The sequence below is a fragment of the Ambystoma mexicanum genome, chromosome 7p, assembly GCF_040938575.1.
Source record: "Ambystoma mexicanum isolate Mex_15411 chromosome 7p, UKY_AmexF1_1, whole genome shotgun sequence".
In the NCBI taxonomy this organism is placed as follows: domain Eukaryota; kingdom Metazoa; phylum Chordata; class Amphibia; order Caudata; family Ambystomatidae; genus Ambystoma; species Ambystoma mexicanum.
This window is the reverse complement of record NC_090939.1, coordinates 645,958,095-645,972,626: the sequence shown is the minus strand read 5'-3', so window position 1 is coordinate 645,972,626 and position 14,532 is coordinate 645,958,095. Positions and strand designations below refer to the sequence as shown.

Sequence of the window (14,532 nt, the reverse complement as noted above, 5' to 3'; positions counted from 1 at the left end):
GACTCTTTCCCTCTACCATGCATAAAAAACCGGTCACGGTATAGTACCCATGTGGTCACAATCTTAAACTCTGCATGAGGCCTATTGTCCAAAGTCTTATATCTGAGTCCCGAACCATTATCACCAGGTCATTCGGGGCAGGAAAACAACTACTCATCCTCAATGTGTTAAGCATTTCTTTCCAATATTTTGCCAAGAATGGGCAAGATTGGCATATGCGAAGTGATACGTGAAGTGCATCATGTTTTGACCACTGCCTCTCAGAAAACATGACATGTTACTTGGTAGCAGTTAAATGCCAGCCTAATATCATCATGATCCAAAGCTTCTCTATAGAGCACAGATTTAGTGAATTTGAGTGCATCCCTCCATAACACTAGGACCGTGTTTTGAGTGATATTCGTCTAGAGTTGTTTTCTCCATGGTAAAACCCTCCAAAATGCTGCTTTTCCAACCCCTTCAAAAATTTATACAATTGGGCTTTTAGATGTAAAGTTCCTGAGTGCGATTGTGAGATTTTCTTGAAATCACTGAAGTCTCCTTTTACAGCCGCCTCGATTGCACGGTTTATCACCGATGGTTTTAGAGTCATATAAGACAGGTGGTATGGTTCAGAGAGATAAACGTTGCTCTTATATTACATGAAAGTCATAGGCTTTACTACATAGAACTTGCCTCATATCTCCCTACTGCCTTTCTGTTTACATTGATCAAATGTGTGTCCCCATAGTGCTGGTGTGAAAGCAGGTTTGCAATTCATTGATGTGAACAGTGAATTAATTGAGATAAAACAGTACATGGATGATAAATGATCCCAGGCTTTGGCCATTACTGCCATGTGCTCGGGTTCCTGGGCCTGTGTGCCTTATCTCGCCATAGATGCTCTTAAGGCGAGGTTGGACCATTGCATGAGCCGCAGCTACTCAGATGTTCTCTGTTTTACCGGCTCTTGATCCTTCAAAGATGATTCCAATCTGTGCAGCATCACAGTGAATCCAAAAAGCAGGGAAGGAAATGCTCTACTTGTATCTCCTGCCTTTGCTAGTTGTTTGAGAGTCTTTGTTTTTTCGACCCAAAACAAAATGGAAATTTATATTATCGAGTTGCGAATATAAAGATCTATGCACCCGAGTGGGAGCACTTGAAAGTAATAAGGTAGTCTGAGGAGAATATTAATGTTATGGCTTCTTTGGCCTACCACAATACATCTAGGCAACAGCATGTGTTTAAATGTTAATTGATTTGAGTCAAATGACTTAACTCTACCTGTATTTGAGTTAAAAGGGTGGAAAAGTTGCCTCGTAAATGGAATCCCGATCGCAGGTGAGCTTGACATTGACCCAATAAATGGGGTGACCCACTTGACTTGAACCGAGAGATCCCTAATGTGAAGTTTAGCATATCTGATTTTATTACCTTTATGGTAAACCCGGGAACGCCCTGGTTCTGAACTACTCCATGTAATAAAAGTGGTAGATAGTGAAGTCGATGTCATGGGGGAGCAGGATATCCTCTGTAAAGCGGCTCATTTGTGTTGTTGCCTTGCAAAAGGTGTACCCATAATCTCATTGTGCTTGACCCTAGATGCTAAGAGTTCCAAACGAATGTGGAAAGAGAAGGGGTGTACAAGGGGCAACCATGCTTGATACCTCTGGTTAAGGCAATAGGGGGGATTGAGACTGTTCACTTCCAGCCTGGCTTGACATTTGACAGCAGGTCTTGAACATAGTGATAATTCCATTGCCAAAGCCTTTTTCTGTGAACCCTATTTGACACGATCAAGGGACTTTTTGGCAGTAAGTAATACAAGAATAACTGCCATTATCTTCCTCCATCATTTCCCAATTATATCAGCTACCCGTCTGATACTGTCGAAGGGTTGGTGACCTTGAAAAAATCCACACTGGTCAGGGTTGACCAATTTTGTCATGCAACCCCTAAGGCTCGAGTGCAGTATTTTGGTACACATTCCCACATCTAAATTAAAAAGAGTGATGGTTCTAGAGTATGTATAGTCTGCTGGATCTTTGCCCATTTTAACTATTAACATAATTTTCAATGTTTCCCAATTTTGTGAAGGAATTAAATAGATTCACCAGTTTATGGATCAACTGGGTAAAGTGTTTGTAAATGTTCTAGTATACTCGTCTGGATTAGGTGCCTCATTTGATTTTACGGTCCTGGTGGACAATTTCTCTTCTTATTCTATTACATCTATGTAGCCCCCTGTGAAATACAGGTGGTACACACAGTACGTCTGCCACACAGAGTCTGGAACTTCCGTCACGCAAGGCCTGCCTTCAGGGCAGGTGACAAGGGACCATTTATGTGAGCAGTAATAGCTGTGTTTTCACTTTAGAAGAATGATGATAAATGATGTGCTTTAAATGTACATTGAACTATATGGACAGCAAGGGGTTTCAATGGATAATGACTAAACTCTACTCTGCTCAGAGCGCCAACATTCTTTGGAGCCAATAAGCCTCCTTGGTCCCTGCCTTTGCTCTGTGCTGCTTGTTTGCCAGCTCAAATGGAATACTTGGTTTGCAAATCATTCTTCCTGCCACTTGTTGTGCACTAATACTTAACAATGAGGTTTTTCAGACTTCCTGGCTCCTGGAAGATAGCTGATTCTGCCCTAGTTGTGCCCCTGGTATATGTGGCTTTTTTTTAAAATTGTATCTTTATTGATTTTTTTCCCAACAAGTGACACTCAGTACATGTTAATTCCACATTTCTGATTAATTGCAAGTGATGACCAAAGGTAATCATGAAATAACGAGACAAAGAAAAGAAAAAAGGATAACAGATTCGTGTATAATTGGCTGTCACTTGTCCTTTGACCCCCTCCCCCTCCCTTCCCTCCCCCCTCCCTCGCATAGTACAACTTCGAGCGAACAATAACAGAGGAACAGTCGAACAGAACAATAGGTGCTTCACTCTGCACCGTTCAGATTGAATGTTTAAGCAAAAAGAAATTGGATCATTTTATCACAATTTTCAACTCACAAATGTGGGCCAGTGGACTGTCTGGGGCAATTTTTCATGACTCTCTTTGTTATTCACATTAGTGAGCGTAATCAGTTGGTCTTACAGTATCCCAGTATGCCGAGTAAAATTCTAGGAAGGGCAACCATATCATATTTATGTTTTTTTAGACTCTTGGACTGCTGCTGTGAGGCTTTCCATTTCATAGATGGCGTGCGCTTTAGTCAGCCATTCCCTCTTTGTGGGAAGGGAGAGGGATTTCCACTTTATCGTTAAACAGACCCTTGCCGCTAGCAGCAAGTTGCGGGGCATGTGTGTGAGAGTAACGTAGGAATCTTCTTCATCTGATTCGACTCCAAACAGGACCATAACTGGGGTTAAGTTTCTGGGTATCCCGTCTATGGCTTGGATCCACCCCAGGACTTCTTTCCAATACGTCTGTAATTTTTGACAGTCCTACCATTGGTGCCAGTAATCACTTATAACGCCACAACCTCTCCAGCAAAGGGGAGATGTGCCGGGGAACATTTAAGATAGCCTTTGGGGAGTGTAGTGCCACCTAACCAGCAGATGTGCATTGTGCATTTTATATTATATGGAAATAGATGACACCCACACTGCCCTGTGGACGGCTTCCCAGATCTCCGGCTGATCCACAAGGCCCAGCTCTGTCTCCCACTTGATTTCGGACTGGGGACGTTTCAGGTGCCCTCTCATGAGCAGGGCTTTGTACATACGTGCAATGAGACCCTTCGTCGTCTGGGGGGTACTTAATATCTGCTCAAATGGGGTGAGGGGGTGCTTTAATGAGGTGCCCCACTTAACATCACTTAGGACACTTCGTAGCTGTAAGTATAACATAGGGGTAACCTTGTCGCCTTGTAAGGGTTCCCGGGCTTCCTTGTATGTAATGTATGTACCCTTTTCCCACATCTGTCCTGCTCTTTTGAGTCCCGCTTCGTACCATGGTTGGAACTGATGCACCCTGGATAAGAGGTCACGAATGGGGGGGCCCAAATGAAGCTAAGAGGGGAAGGCATTGACTTTACTTTATTATAAAGCACTGTTCAACTCTATTACTATATTCGGATCAACATCATTTTAATTTCATTCTGTCTGTTTTTACACTAGCTTTCCAGTTATATACTTTGCGTTGAAAATATATTGTTATTGCACCCTCACCCTAGGATTTGGTCTTGATACACTATCCCAACACCCCCTCCCACCCCTCCCCCCCTGCACCTGTCCTTAGTACATTCCCAAGCCCTCAAAAAGCTGAGCCCTTTTTTGGTTTGGCATGCCTATCTTGCCCCTTCCATTAGAGCCTGTTGCAGTGTCACTCGCTTCCAGTTAAGCTCTGAGATATTTGTTCCGCTGAGGCCTTGTTATTTTTGTTTTCCCTGTGGTATGTCCCATTCTGCAGCCAGACCCGATTGTTTTTTTGGGGACTTAGCACAAAGTTGACAGGGGAGGATGGGATGCCAGCACCCGGGTCTTGGGTGGGGGCAGGAATCACTGGGAGTACAAAGGGTTCACTACTGTCATCTATCCCTTCTGTGATGGTCATGCCTATCCCAGGCCCTCTCCCTTGACCGATTGGGATGCAAAACAGAGGCAGGCATGAAGGTGGGGGACCTTAAAGCACTCAGTTCCTCACGCCACTCCCAGCTCCCATGGTCCAACCTGCTGGGTGTATGGTTCACTGGAGCCTTCACTGTCCCGATGTTTGTCTCAGGGCTCACTAGAGCGGGGTAACTCCATAGGTTCTTCCTGCACCCTTTAATGTTGCTTCTCACTTGTGGTCAGCTCATGCATGGTTACAGTGAAACACTGTTCTCTCTCCCCTCTCCTCCAGCTTCACTGGGGGTGCCTATGGATCTCTCCTCTTCCGTGTGGAGCTTGTGGGCAAGTGAACCCATTGGAGTTCCACTATTGCCTCTAAGAGAGAACCTGCTGAATACATTTTTGGCACCTTGTTCAGCAAGCATCTTGAGGCAGTGGGTGTGCTCTGAGTCTTGTGATCTCCCTAGGCTGCCTGCAGGTGTGCATGAGTAGGTGCCTAACAGGGATGTCATAGGGTAGCTGAGACAAGAGCACACCTGCCCTTCTTAGCAGCTAGCCACTCTCCTAACTCCCACACTATTTGAGGAAATAGTTTCAATGAACCGTGCAGCAGACCTGTCATCTCAATCTTAAACCCTTCACATTTTCCTATGTGAAAAATAACCCCTGATCCACTTAAAGTTCACAGCTGCAAACCAATGACCAAGAGCTGCTTTATAGCCATCCAGGCTAACACAGCCACATACTACTAACTGTGGCACTTCATGGAATCATGCGACATCAAGGTTTATGCTCAAATTGGGTTTAGACCTCACAGAGAAACCGAATCTGCCTTGGTGTCCATCTGGGATGATCTCAAACACCAAGCAGCTCAAAAGGAACATTTGCTCACACCCTTCACAATTTCTCTGCAGCTGTTGATAACGTAGACCCACCCCCACCACTCCACCCCCACCCCCACCCCTCCACCCCCACCACTATACTACATAAATTGGATGTTCTGGAACCTGCCTTGCATTGGATTTCCTCCTTCCTCTCCAACAGATCACAAATAGTGCTCATGCCCCCTTTTCCTCCCCACCACATCCCTTCTTCTACTGGGATCTGCAGGGGCTTCTACTTCCCCACTTCTCATTAGCTAGCACCACATATCCCCAACTATAGAGGCCGATTGGACCTTAACATCAAAAGACACACTTCCAAGTCTGAGGCCACTTCATTCTCCCTCTCTGCAGATGACCTGTGCACTCTCCATTCACATAAGAGAGCAAGTGGAAAGAAAAAGCAGGCCTCTTAAACATTTGCTGGAATTTTCCATCTATACCCCTCCTATCTGCAGTCAAGACGCACTATCGTCTAGAGAATTCATGGCAACTCTAAATGCTCTGATTGGACCAAAGGGTCATGTGACCTGATTGGAGTCTGAGGCTTCTTTATTTACCTCCATGCAGACACCTCCAAAGCTCTCATTTAGCAGATGAGCAGTTAAAGCAGGCCCCAGCTTGGCATTTTAAAATATTTGGCATACTTTCACACCACCTTCCATCTCACCTGCACTCAAGGCCCCTCCTACCTATCACCGGCATCCCCAGTGACTCTGGAGGTCCATATCTACCTCAGTGCCTTGTGACCTACTCAGAGCACTACATCCCAAGGGCAGAAGTGCACCCTTGTCCGGGCAGCTAGAAAGGGGCAAAGGTCAATGGCTGTTTGCTTGTTCACTATGTCACTCCTGCCTTTTCCTGACGCTTTCTGGGCCAGACCGAGACTACTCCATGATCAAGAGATATCTTACAATAATTGCGGCCATGGTGTTACAGTGTTATTCATGTTATACTGTAATTCTGCTTTGTAATATCCCACTGTAATGTGTACCCTACTCTGATGTTCTCCCTGATGTCTCACAATCATTTGCACTATACTAATATTGTGCTCCCATGTGTCCAGCAGTAAATACTGCACTTTTTCTCTCTGATGTGCCACAGTAATTCTGCCTCCTGGCTTCCTACCATAACTTCTGATTTATAGCGATTGGCTCACAACCCTGGTTTACCATCTCATTTTGGTCTATACAGTGATTTTTCTCCCCGGTGTCCCACAGTAATTGTGTTCCCTGTTGTCCCAATATAATTTCTGTTTTACTGATAATTTGAATCTGTCCCACTGTAAATTATGCTTTATTGTTTTCTCCTTGGTCACTCACAGTAGTTCCGGCCCCTGGTTTCCCGCATGTAATTTTTGCTATTCTCTGATTTTACTCTTTGTTGTCAGACAGTAATTCTACACCCTGGTGCCCCATCACAATTAGTCTATACTGTTTTTGCCCCCACTTGTCCCAGTGTACTTTATGCTAAACTGTGATATTGCTCTGTGGTTTCATGGGGGGATTCTGCCCCCTAGTGTCTCACCATAACTTGTGCCATACTGTGATGTGCTCCCTGGTGCAATGTGTGCCATAGTAAGATTTAGCTTTTTGGTGTAACTCTGCCTTCTGTTGTCCTATAGAATTTTCTGCTATACTGTGATTTTGGCCCTGGTGTCCCACTGTAATTTGTGGCTTCTTTTGTTTTGCTATAACCAAAAAAGTGATGGGTGGAAGATTTTGAATACATCTGAACGGTGTCTAGTCAAATGGTCGAATGTAAAAGGTCGACAGGTCAAATGGTCGACTCAATTTGGTCGACAGGTCAAATGATCACATTTTTTTATATTATATATTTTTATTTTGGATTTTGTTTAGGAAAAAAAGTGGGTTTTAGCAAAAAAAAGGTTGTGGGGGGATCCCTCCCAACAAAAAAAAAAAAAGTGAAAAAACAAAAAAAAAATTCCATCATTTGACCTGTCGACCCTTTGGTGTCGACCATTTGACCTGTCGACCTTTTAGATTCGACCATTTGACCTATAACCCATCTGAACCACTGGCAGTTCTCTGGGCAACCTTCCACACCACCGCTTTTTAGCCCGTCTGCGCCATTGCAAAAGGGGTGCAGCCCACCCAGAACTGCTAGGCCAGATCCCCTCTGTATGGAAACACAAGCAACCCCAGGCATGTTTCGGTCTTGTTGGGCCTCCTAAGTGAGGTGCAGCTTGGTTCCCTATCGCGCAGCAAGCAAGGGACCCACGTCTGGGCATACCCTCTCTCACACAGGGAGACAAACTATAACCAAAAAAGTGATGGGTGGAAGATTTTGAATACATTTGAACCACTGGCAATGCTCTGGGCAACCTTCCACATCACAGTATTTTAGCCCATCTGCACCATTGCAAAAGAGGTCCAGCCATATGCAAATTAGTCAGGTACTGCCACCATACTGTGATCTTGGCCCTGGTGCCCCACTGTAATTTGTGGCTTCTTTTGATTTGCTCCATGTTGTCCCAAAGTAATTCTGCCCCATTTCTGCCCAGAGAATTATTCCCATGCATGGTCTACTTGGTTTCAACTTGGTACCCGCTTCTGAATGCCCACTTTGTTTTCCACTTCTCCCTGTGTTCCCCCACAAGCTCGCCCGGGTCCAGTACCTACCACAGATAACAGCTAACACCAGGGTACCTGAGGGTGTCTCCTCACAAGTAACTTACCTCACTGCCGAGATATCATTCATTGTGTACTGCATTGAGACATCGCCAGAAACACATTGGATGGAACTTTAAAGTGGCCTACGGATGCCTCCTCACACTCACATACTCAACATCTATGCAAACGCATTATAGACAGACCAACTAAGCCACTTGCACATAGCGATTAGATATCCCTAACAACATACATCAAACAACAGAACCTTACACCTCTGCAACCAATTCACATACTACATTCCAGGCCAATGCATCATAGTGCCATGGGTAAACCAGGCTCTACCCTGGACATGCATGTCCTTATGCTCTCAACACAGAACACCTAGAAAGTGACCACCTGCAGAGGTAAGGGTTCTTCCAGACTGAAGACATCAACACAATAGTAAAGCTATTTAGCATTTTCTCATTCTCTCCTCTAACCTAACCCACCATCGCTCACAGAACTGCCTGGGCACCTGGAGATCTTACATATGGCAGCACAGCATGGTATAAAACCCAGAAACACAACATAACATAACATCAACACCTGCTTCTTAGAGGAGCGCTTTCACTTCAGGAAAGCTATTAATCCAACACAAAACATTGACAACCAATCCAACCACTAATTCAGCACATCAGCAGAAATCTACTTACAACATTGCCATAGAAACCCTCACCTCTCCAGGCTAACCAAACCAGAACAATGCAATCTACTATCATAAATGTGCCCAGACAAAGGACAACACAGATGCTTAGGCCCCCTTTTTAATCCCAGAGACAAGACAAATGCCAATTGTCTTACCTCAGACGGAAACACTGCTGGAACAAAACCCTCTGCCTCTGTCACACCATACAACAACCACCCCATCACTTGTTGGACAGCCACTATCATCAAACAACACTTGCGTGGTTTCACCATCTGCCCAGAGAACAAATTGATACACTACAATGCTGTCTAAGGTATGCTTCTTCAATTCGTATCATTTCAATCGATGAGCCTTTTACTACAGTACTATTTGCTGGATGTCACCTCGTTCAGTAAAATGTGGGTGTCCTCTGTGTCACAGAAATTTTGTTTTGGGCAATACTAACTAATACAGACCAATGGTAACACAAACTAATCCTGTCATGGCTTAGTCACACTACTACTGCTGCGTAAGTGACCTAGAACTCATTAAGCTATTTCTGTTGGGAGGGCTGTGGTAAATTACCAACTTCTGCTCCCTCATACGTGTGTAGAAAATCATAAAGTCATTTTTGACAGGAAGTGAACAGGAATAATAGACCTGCCACTGTAAACAGAACAGGTTCACATCACCTAAATAGGCTTCTTTACTCTCTCCTCCTACTGAATTCATACCCATCCAGGGTCCAGGTCAAGAGAAGGGATCCTTATTGACCTTTGCCTAACTCTCCCAGCAGAGACAGTTCTCTGTACATGAGGCATAGGGATGGTAAGTAAACATCATGCTACAACTTCACATTCCAACCTAGGATCCTCCTGATGCCACAGGAATAGACATGATGAATGCATCTGCCGTGTTGTAAGCACACACTGCAGGTAAGGGATTCAAATATTCTAGCTAATATTTTGCATCAACTAGGTGAAACTCTGTTTGACCAAGCATGATCTCCAACATTCTATCAACTACTGTTCTATCAACTGCATCAATTGCCTCAATGCCCCTTGATTAAAGCAAAGTAGACTTACAGCGTTGATCTACAGCACTCAATCCCATGGTCTCGCAGTTCCTCTCTGCTGCGGTAACCTGACTCCACCAGAGTGGATACTGCAGGTACCAATTGAACCTTCACAATCTCCTCTCTGGCACCGCCACCTCTTCCTCCCAATGTTACGGCCTGCCTCATCTGTTCAAGGACAGGAGTCACAGAAGCAATACAACCATGGCTCGAGTTAAGGTCCTGCACCACTGCAATGGCCCTGAATTCACACTGGCTAAACATATTGGCCAAAAGGCTCTGTCTGCTTTGCGGCAACCTCTTTCATTGTGGCACCCCTGCAAGGGTTGTCCTTCTCTCTAAAGATCTCTAACCTTTGAGATTCTCTGCCAAAGCACACCCACTGCATATAAACTCAGCTTGTTTTCAGGATCGCACAAAAGGGTTGGCTCTTCCCTTGTCCTCCCCAGAAGCTAACAGCTATGTTTGAAATGTTGTCTTCTCATGCTATCCGACTCTGCATTAGAAACCTACCAGTGACAGCGCTTATGATGACGCTCTCTTCAATGGGCCTTCCCCACCCTCCAACTCTCTGAGGCATCTCTATATTCTTAATGTGGGCTAGTGTCTCTAAAACAATCAGCCTGCCAAATTATGCACACAACTGCCAGAGGGATACCGTACCCAGAAACACAGTCCTTGACCCGTTGCGGACCATAATGCATGACACCAGGCAACTAGGAAACAGCCAATGTCAGCAATTGCTCCATATTCTGTGGCAAGCATATTGCATATTATTCTACTACACATGCACTCAGTAGTAGCTGCAACATGGTATGCAACGACATAGTCCATGACATAAAGAAGATCATCACACTGGACATCTTCAGAACTAGGCAACAACCCATCCTAATACCATTGAAACCATTCCCCTGTAACAACCATTCTCTCCCAGAATACTTGCATGCAATAACTGCAGCAACACATTACACATAAACATTGTCCATAGCCCATAGAGGACCATCACCCACCACACAATACTTCATTGAAAAATTGGTCCCACTTCACACAACACCCTGACAGCCAAGCTTCTGCTTATTAACATAGAAATGGTTGTCTTTCCTTTCTGAATGATACAAATGTGCAAATTATCAAGGATAAGTTACTTATGGGCCAGTTTATCATTTCAATCAATTTATGAGACATTAGCAAATGTGTTCTCCAAGATTCATCCAGATTTGAATAATGTGACACATTGTTTTGAGGCATGAAGGATTGATGCATACTTGCCCATTGCATCTGAGGTGCAAATTAGTTATTCTGCATGTGTGTTAAACCCTGTTTTGACATCAGCCAGTATGTCCTACATTATATATGTCACAAGAGGTAACATTGTGGGGAATTCTGCATGTTTGCTGGATGGGACATGCCAAGGAATGGTGTAAACCAACTTAATGAACATGGTGGTTGAAAATATCTGTAATTTCTAATAGTTATTTAATAGCTTTTAAACAAGCCTTCACAGTATCTCAAACGGGTTCAAAACCATTGAATTTTGGATCAGAAAGAAAAGTAATCATCAAATTCTTGGATGAGAAATTTGCAACATTAGCAATTGAAGCTTTACATTGTTTCCATGAGTTCCTTTCAGTGCAACACCTCTCCTTGATTGTGATGCTTTGTTTTCCTTCCAGGTGGGACGGCTGCCTACAACGCTGGACCTGGAAGTGTTTGGAGCTACGAGAACGTGGACAGTGGCACATTTGCGGGTGACTACTCCAATGACGTTGTTGCCAGAGCTGTCTTCTATAGGAGGAATGGATATATGTGCTGATAATAAACATTTCCTCTGAGTTGGGCTCATTTAAAGTGATTCATGTTCTTACTGTATTTGCTAAGTAATCCCCTGTAGTGCTGACAAACTGGAGACATTTAATTGGTTATAGTGTTGTCACAAGACCGGAAATGAAGGTAGAGAGGGGGCAATTGGGCCTAGAGTGACATGAATTGATTTTAATGTAAACTCATTGCCACGAAAAACAGTCATTTTAATGTTAGTAGGTAGAATATGAAATTCCAAAGATATGGTAGTGTGTGAAATTAATACATTCAGAGGTGCCTGTTGTGAACAAACTGTAAGAAATCCATAATCTGAAAAGTCGTCAACAGTAGGGGTATTCTACTCCTACATGGTATGTCTAACTCTCATCTAAATGGGCTGTAATTGTAGTGGCCTTTCACGATATCCACATGAGATATGTTTACTTACAATCTATCTAAACTGGAATCATTAACAAAGTCTATGAATACTGAGAGCTGGAATTGGGCACAGTTAAACATAGAGTACACAAATATTTCCTTTTGACAGGCTAATATCCAATAAAGAATTACATTCGAAAAGTGTAAACTGTCAGTGCTTCAAGTAAGATGTCTTTGAACAACTTTGTGTCCAGAAAATGCATGAAAAATAGCAGCAAAGAGTATCATCCACACTCCTGAAAGATAGATGAAGAAATTCACGAATAAAATTAATTCAACTGATACAATCATTGTTGTACTTTAATTTCACTACCAAAAAAGTGAATTTAAAAAAAATGTCTTCATACAAAATTAAAACCCTTTTAAAGTTGTCTGACTCAGTAAAGTCTCCTTTTAAATGTTAGGATTCATCAAATGGTATATTACTAGGTCATTTGTAAAGTGCCAAACTGCTCTGGGTGAGGCTGTTTGCTCTTGATGTATGCACATTTGTAAATTTATGTTTGAATGGGTACTGCAATGTTTACTTTAGTCTCTGTGTATGCCTGCCCAGAGTTCTCAAACTCAGGTGGCACTCTGGAGAACGCATGTTTTCTGCTGCTGAAGACCTTCATTCTGCCCTAACATATAGTCAGCCCCTTTACCTGAATGGTAAGAATTCCATTGGTAGAATTCATCTAGATGTAAAGATGATGCTTTTTGTACCCTTTCCAAGAACGTCACATGCTTGGCAATAATGGGTGACGTGATGTCTTCTTGGGCAAACAAGACCTGCAGAGTAGCAAACTCTTTCATTTCTCGAAGAAAGGGTCTTTTCCACCTCAGTAACAAAAGTCTCCTTAGCTGATATATAAAGAAAGCTCCTTCAAATCCAGTGACTCTGAACATTTTTCTCCCAAGTGCCATCAAGCCCAATCAAAAAAGCTTGCATTACATATTTCTTTTAATTGTATTCGGTGAAAACGAATTTCAACCTTTGACAATGTAAAACACAATTCATATTTCCACACTATATCACAAATTCCATAAACATACAATACAAAAGAAAAAAAGAAAATTCCACATTGTAAAAATGATTTATCGACTTCATTATTCCTAAACAGATTACATATATCATAAATCCCTACATATAAAGTTAAAACTAGAAAGGTAATCACAATTAAAAACAATTATTCAGTCTATCAGACCTGACAGTCACCCAGCATTAGGCTATTCAAAAATGCTATAACACCGAGGGCAACTGAAGTTGGGTGATTAGCAAGACAATGCAACCATAATTTCTCACAATCTATAAAATTGAAACTATAGACACAATCTTTCAACTTTAAAGTGCAGAGAGCTTTCAGTGATGTGCCAAAGATCAACAGATGTTTCAGAGTACCTCATTAATATCTTTACAGAATCGACAAAATTACTGATCCTGGGCAATCAAGTTAATTCTACTTAAGATGTCCCTAGTGGGATATAAATATTAGGAATTCAGTACATGCATACAGGCTAGGGAATATATTCAAATAGGGTGCAACAATTCATAGTTATTTATGTTCACGGGATGGATGAGACATAGGGCCTCATTATAACTGTGCCGGTCTGGTAACAACAGTGCCGGTAACCCTACCAGCACCGTTGTTACCAGACCGGCACAGTACAACTCTGTGGGCGGGTGCCGTCCCGCCCGCCAAAGTCAGACCTGTCGGGAGGGACGGCACCCGCTCGCAGAGTTCTCACGGGAGCACCGGCACTGTTGTTAATGGTGTCGGTGCTCCTGTGTCTCCATTCCCATACAGTCCTATGGGACCTAAAGGGGAATGCTGACTAACAAAATTACTGGCACATGACTTCCTGGCCACCGGACATGGAATAGCCTGGTGGCACCGGGAAGTCACTGGTAATTCATTACGGGTCCGGTGGCTACCTGCCGGTTTTACCGGCACGGCTACCGCCGGACCCGTAATGAGGCCCTAGACTCATAACTGTGAAATGTATCTAAGGTTCTGCACCAATCAATTTGGTATAATACCAGTTTAACTTTGTAAGGATTAGCAACCACTTCACTAAGACTCATTCCTATTTCTGCCGCATGTTATTGCAGATATCACAGAACGCATTCATAACCTTTTTTCTTTTTTGCACTTATTATACCTTCCAATTCCTCATAAAGTATTTTCCAAGGGTTTAAGCATGTTATAATAGAGCAGTAAATATCTTGCCTTTGCTCTCACTTGTAGGGATTGAAGCCCAAGTTCATACCTAATTGCGGCTATCAGAACTGTATTTGGTACGGGCAACACCGATGCCATATTATGCTTTCTAGTTTTTGAAAGCTATCCAAGACCCAGATTTTCAATACTTCAGTCCCATAGATTAGCTTGGGAATCACTTTACTTTCGTAGAATTCTAGCATAGAAATAAGAAAACTCTCCATATTTAGCATTGATCCGGCACATTTGACCTGCCAGACCCCACTGCATTATGTCTCAAATATTCACT

The 14,532-nt window shown here is 43.2% G+C and overlaps 1 protein-coding gene across 1 annotated transcript in view; it reads left to right on the top strand.

Annotated features, from left to right (window-relative positions):
• The window catches only part of LOC138526217 (lysozyme g-like), a 134,021-nt gene extending 121,675 nt beyond the window's left edge, over positions 1-12,346 (top strand). Inside the window, exon 5 of the mRNA XM_069636684.1 lies at positions 11,478-12,346. Within this exon, the coding sequence (XP_069492785.1) occupies positions 11,478-11,617 (140 nt within the window). The 3' untranslated portion in view covers positions 11,618-12,346. The remainder of the gene's footprint in view (positions 1-11,477) is intronic.
• Positions 12,347-14,532: the final 2,186 nt, after the last annotated feature.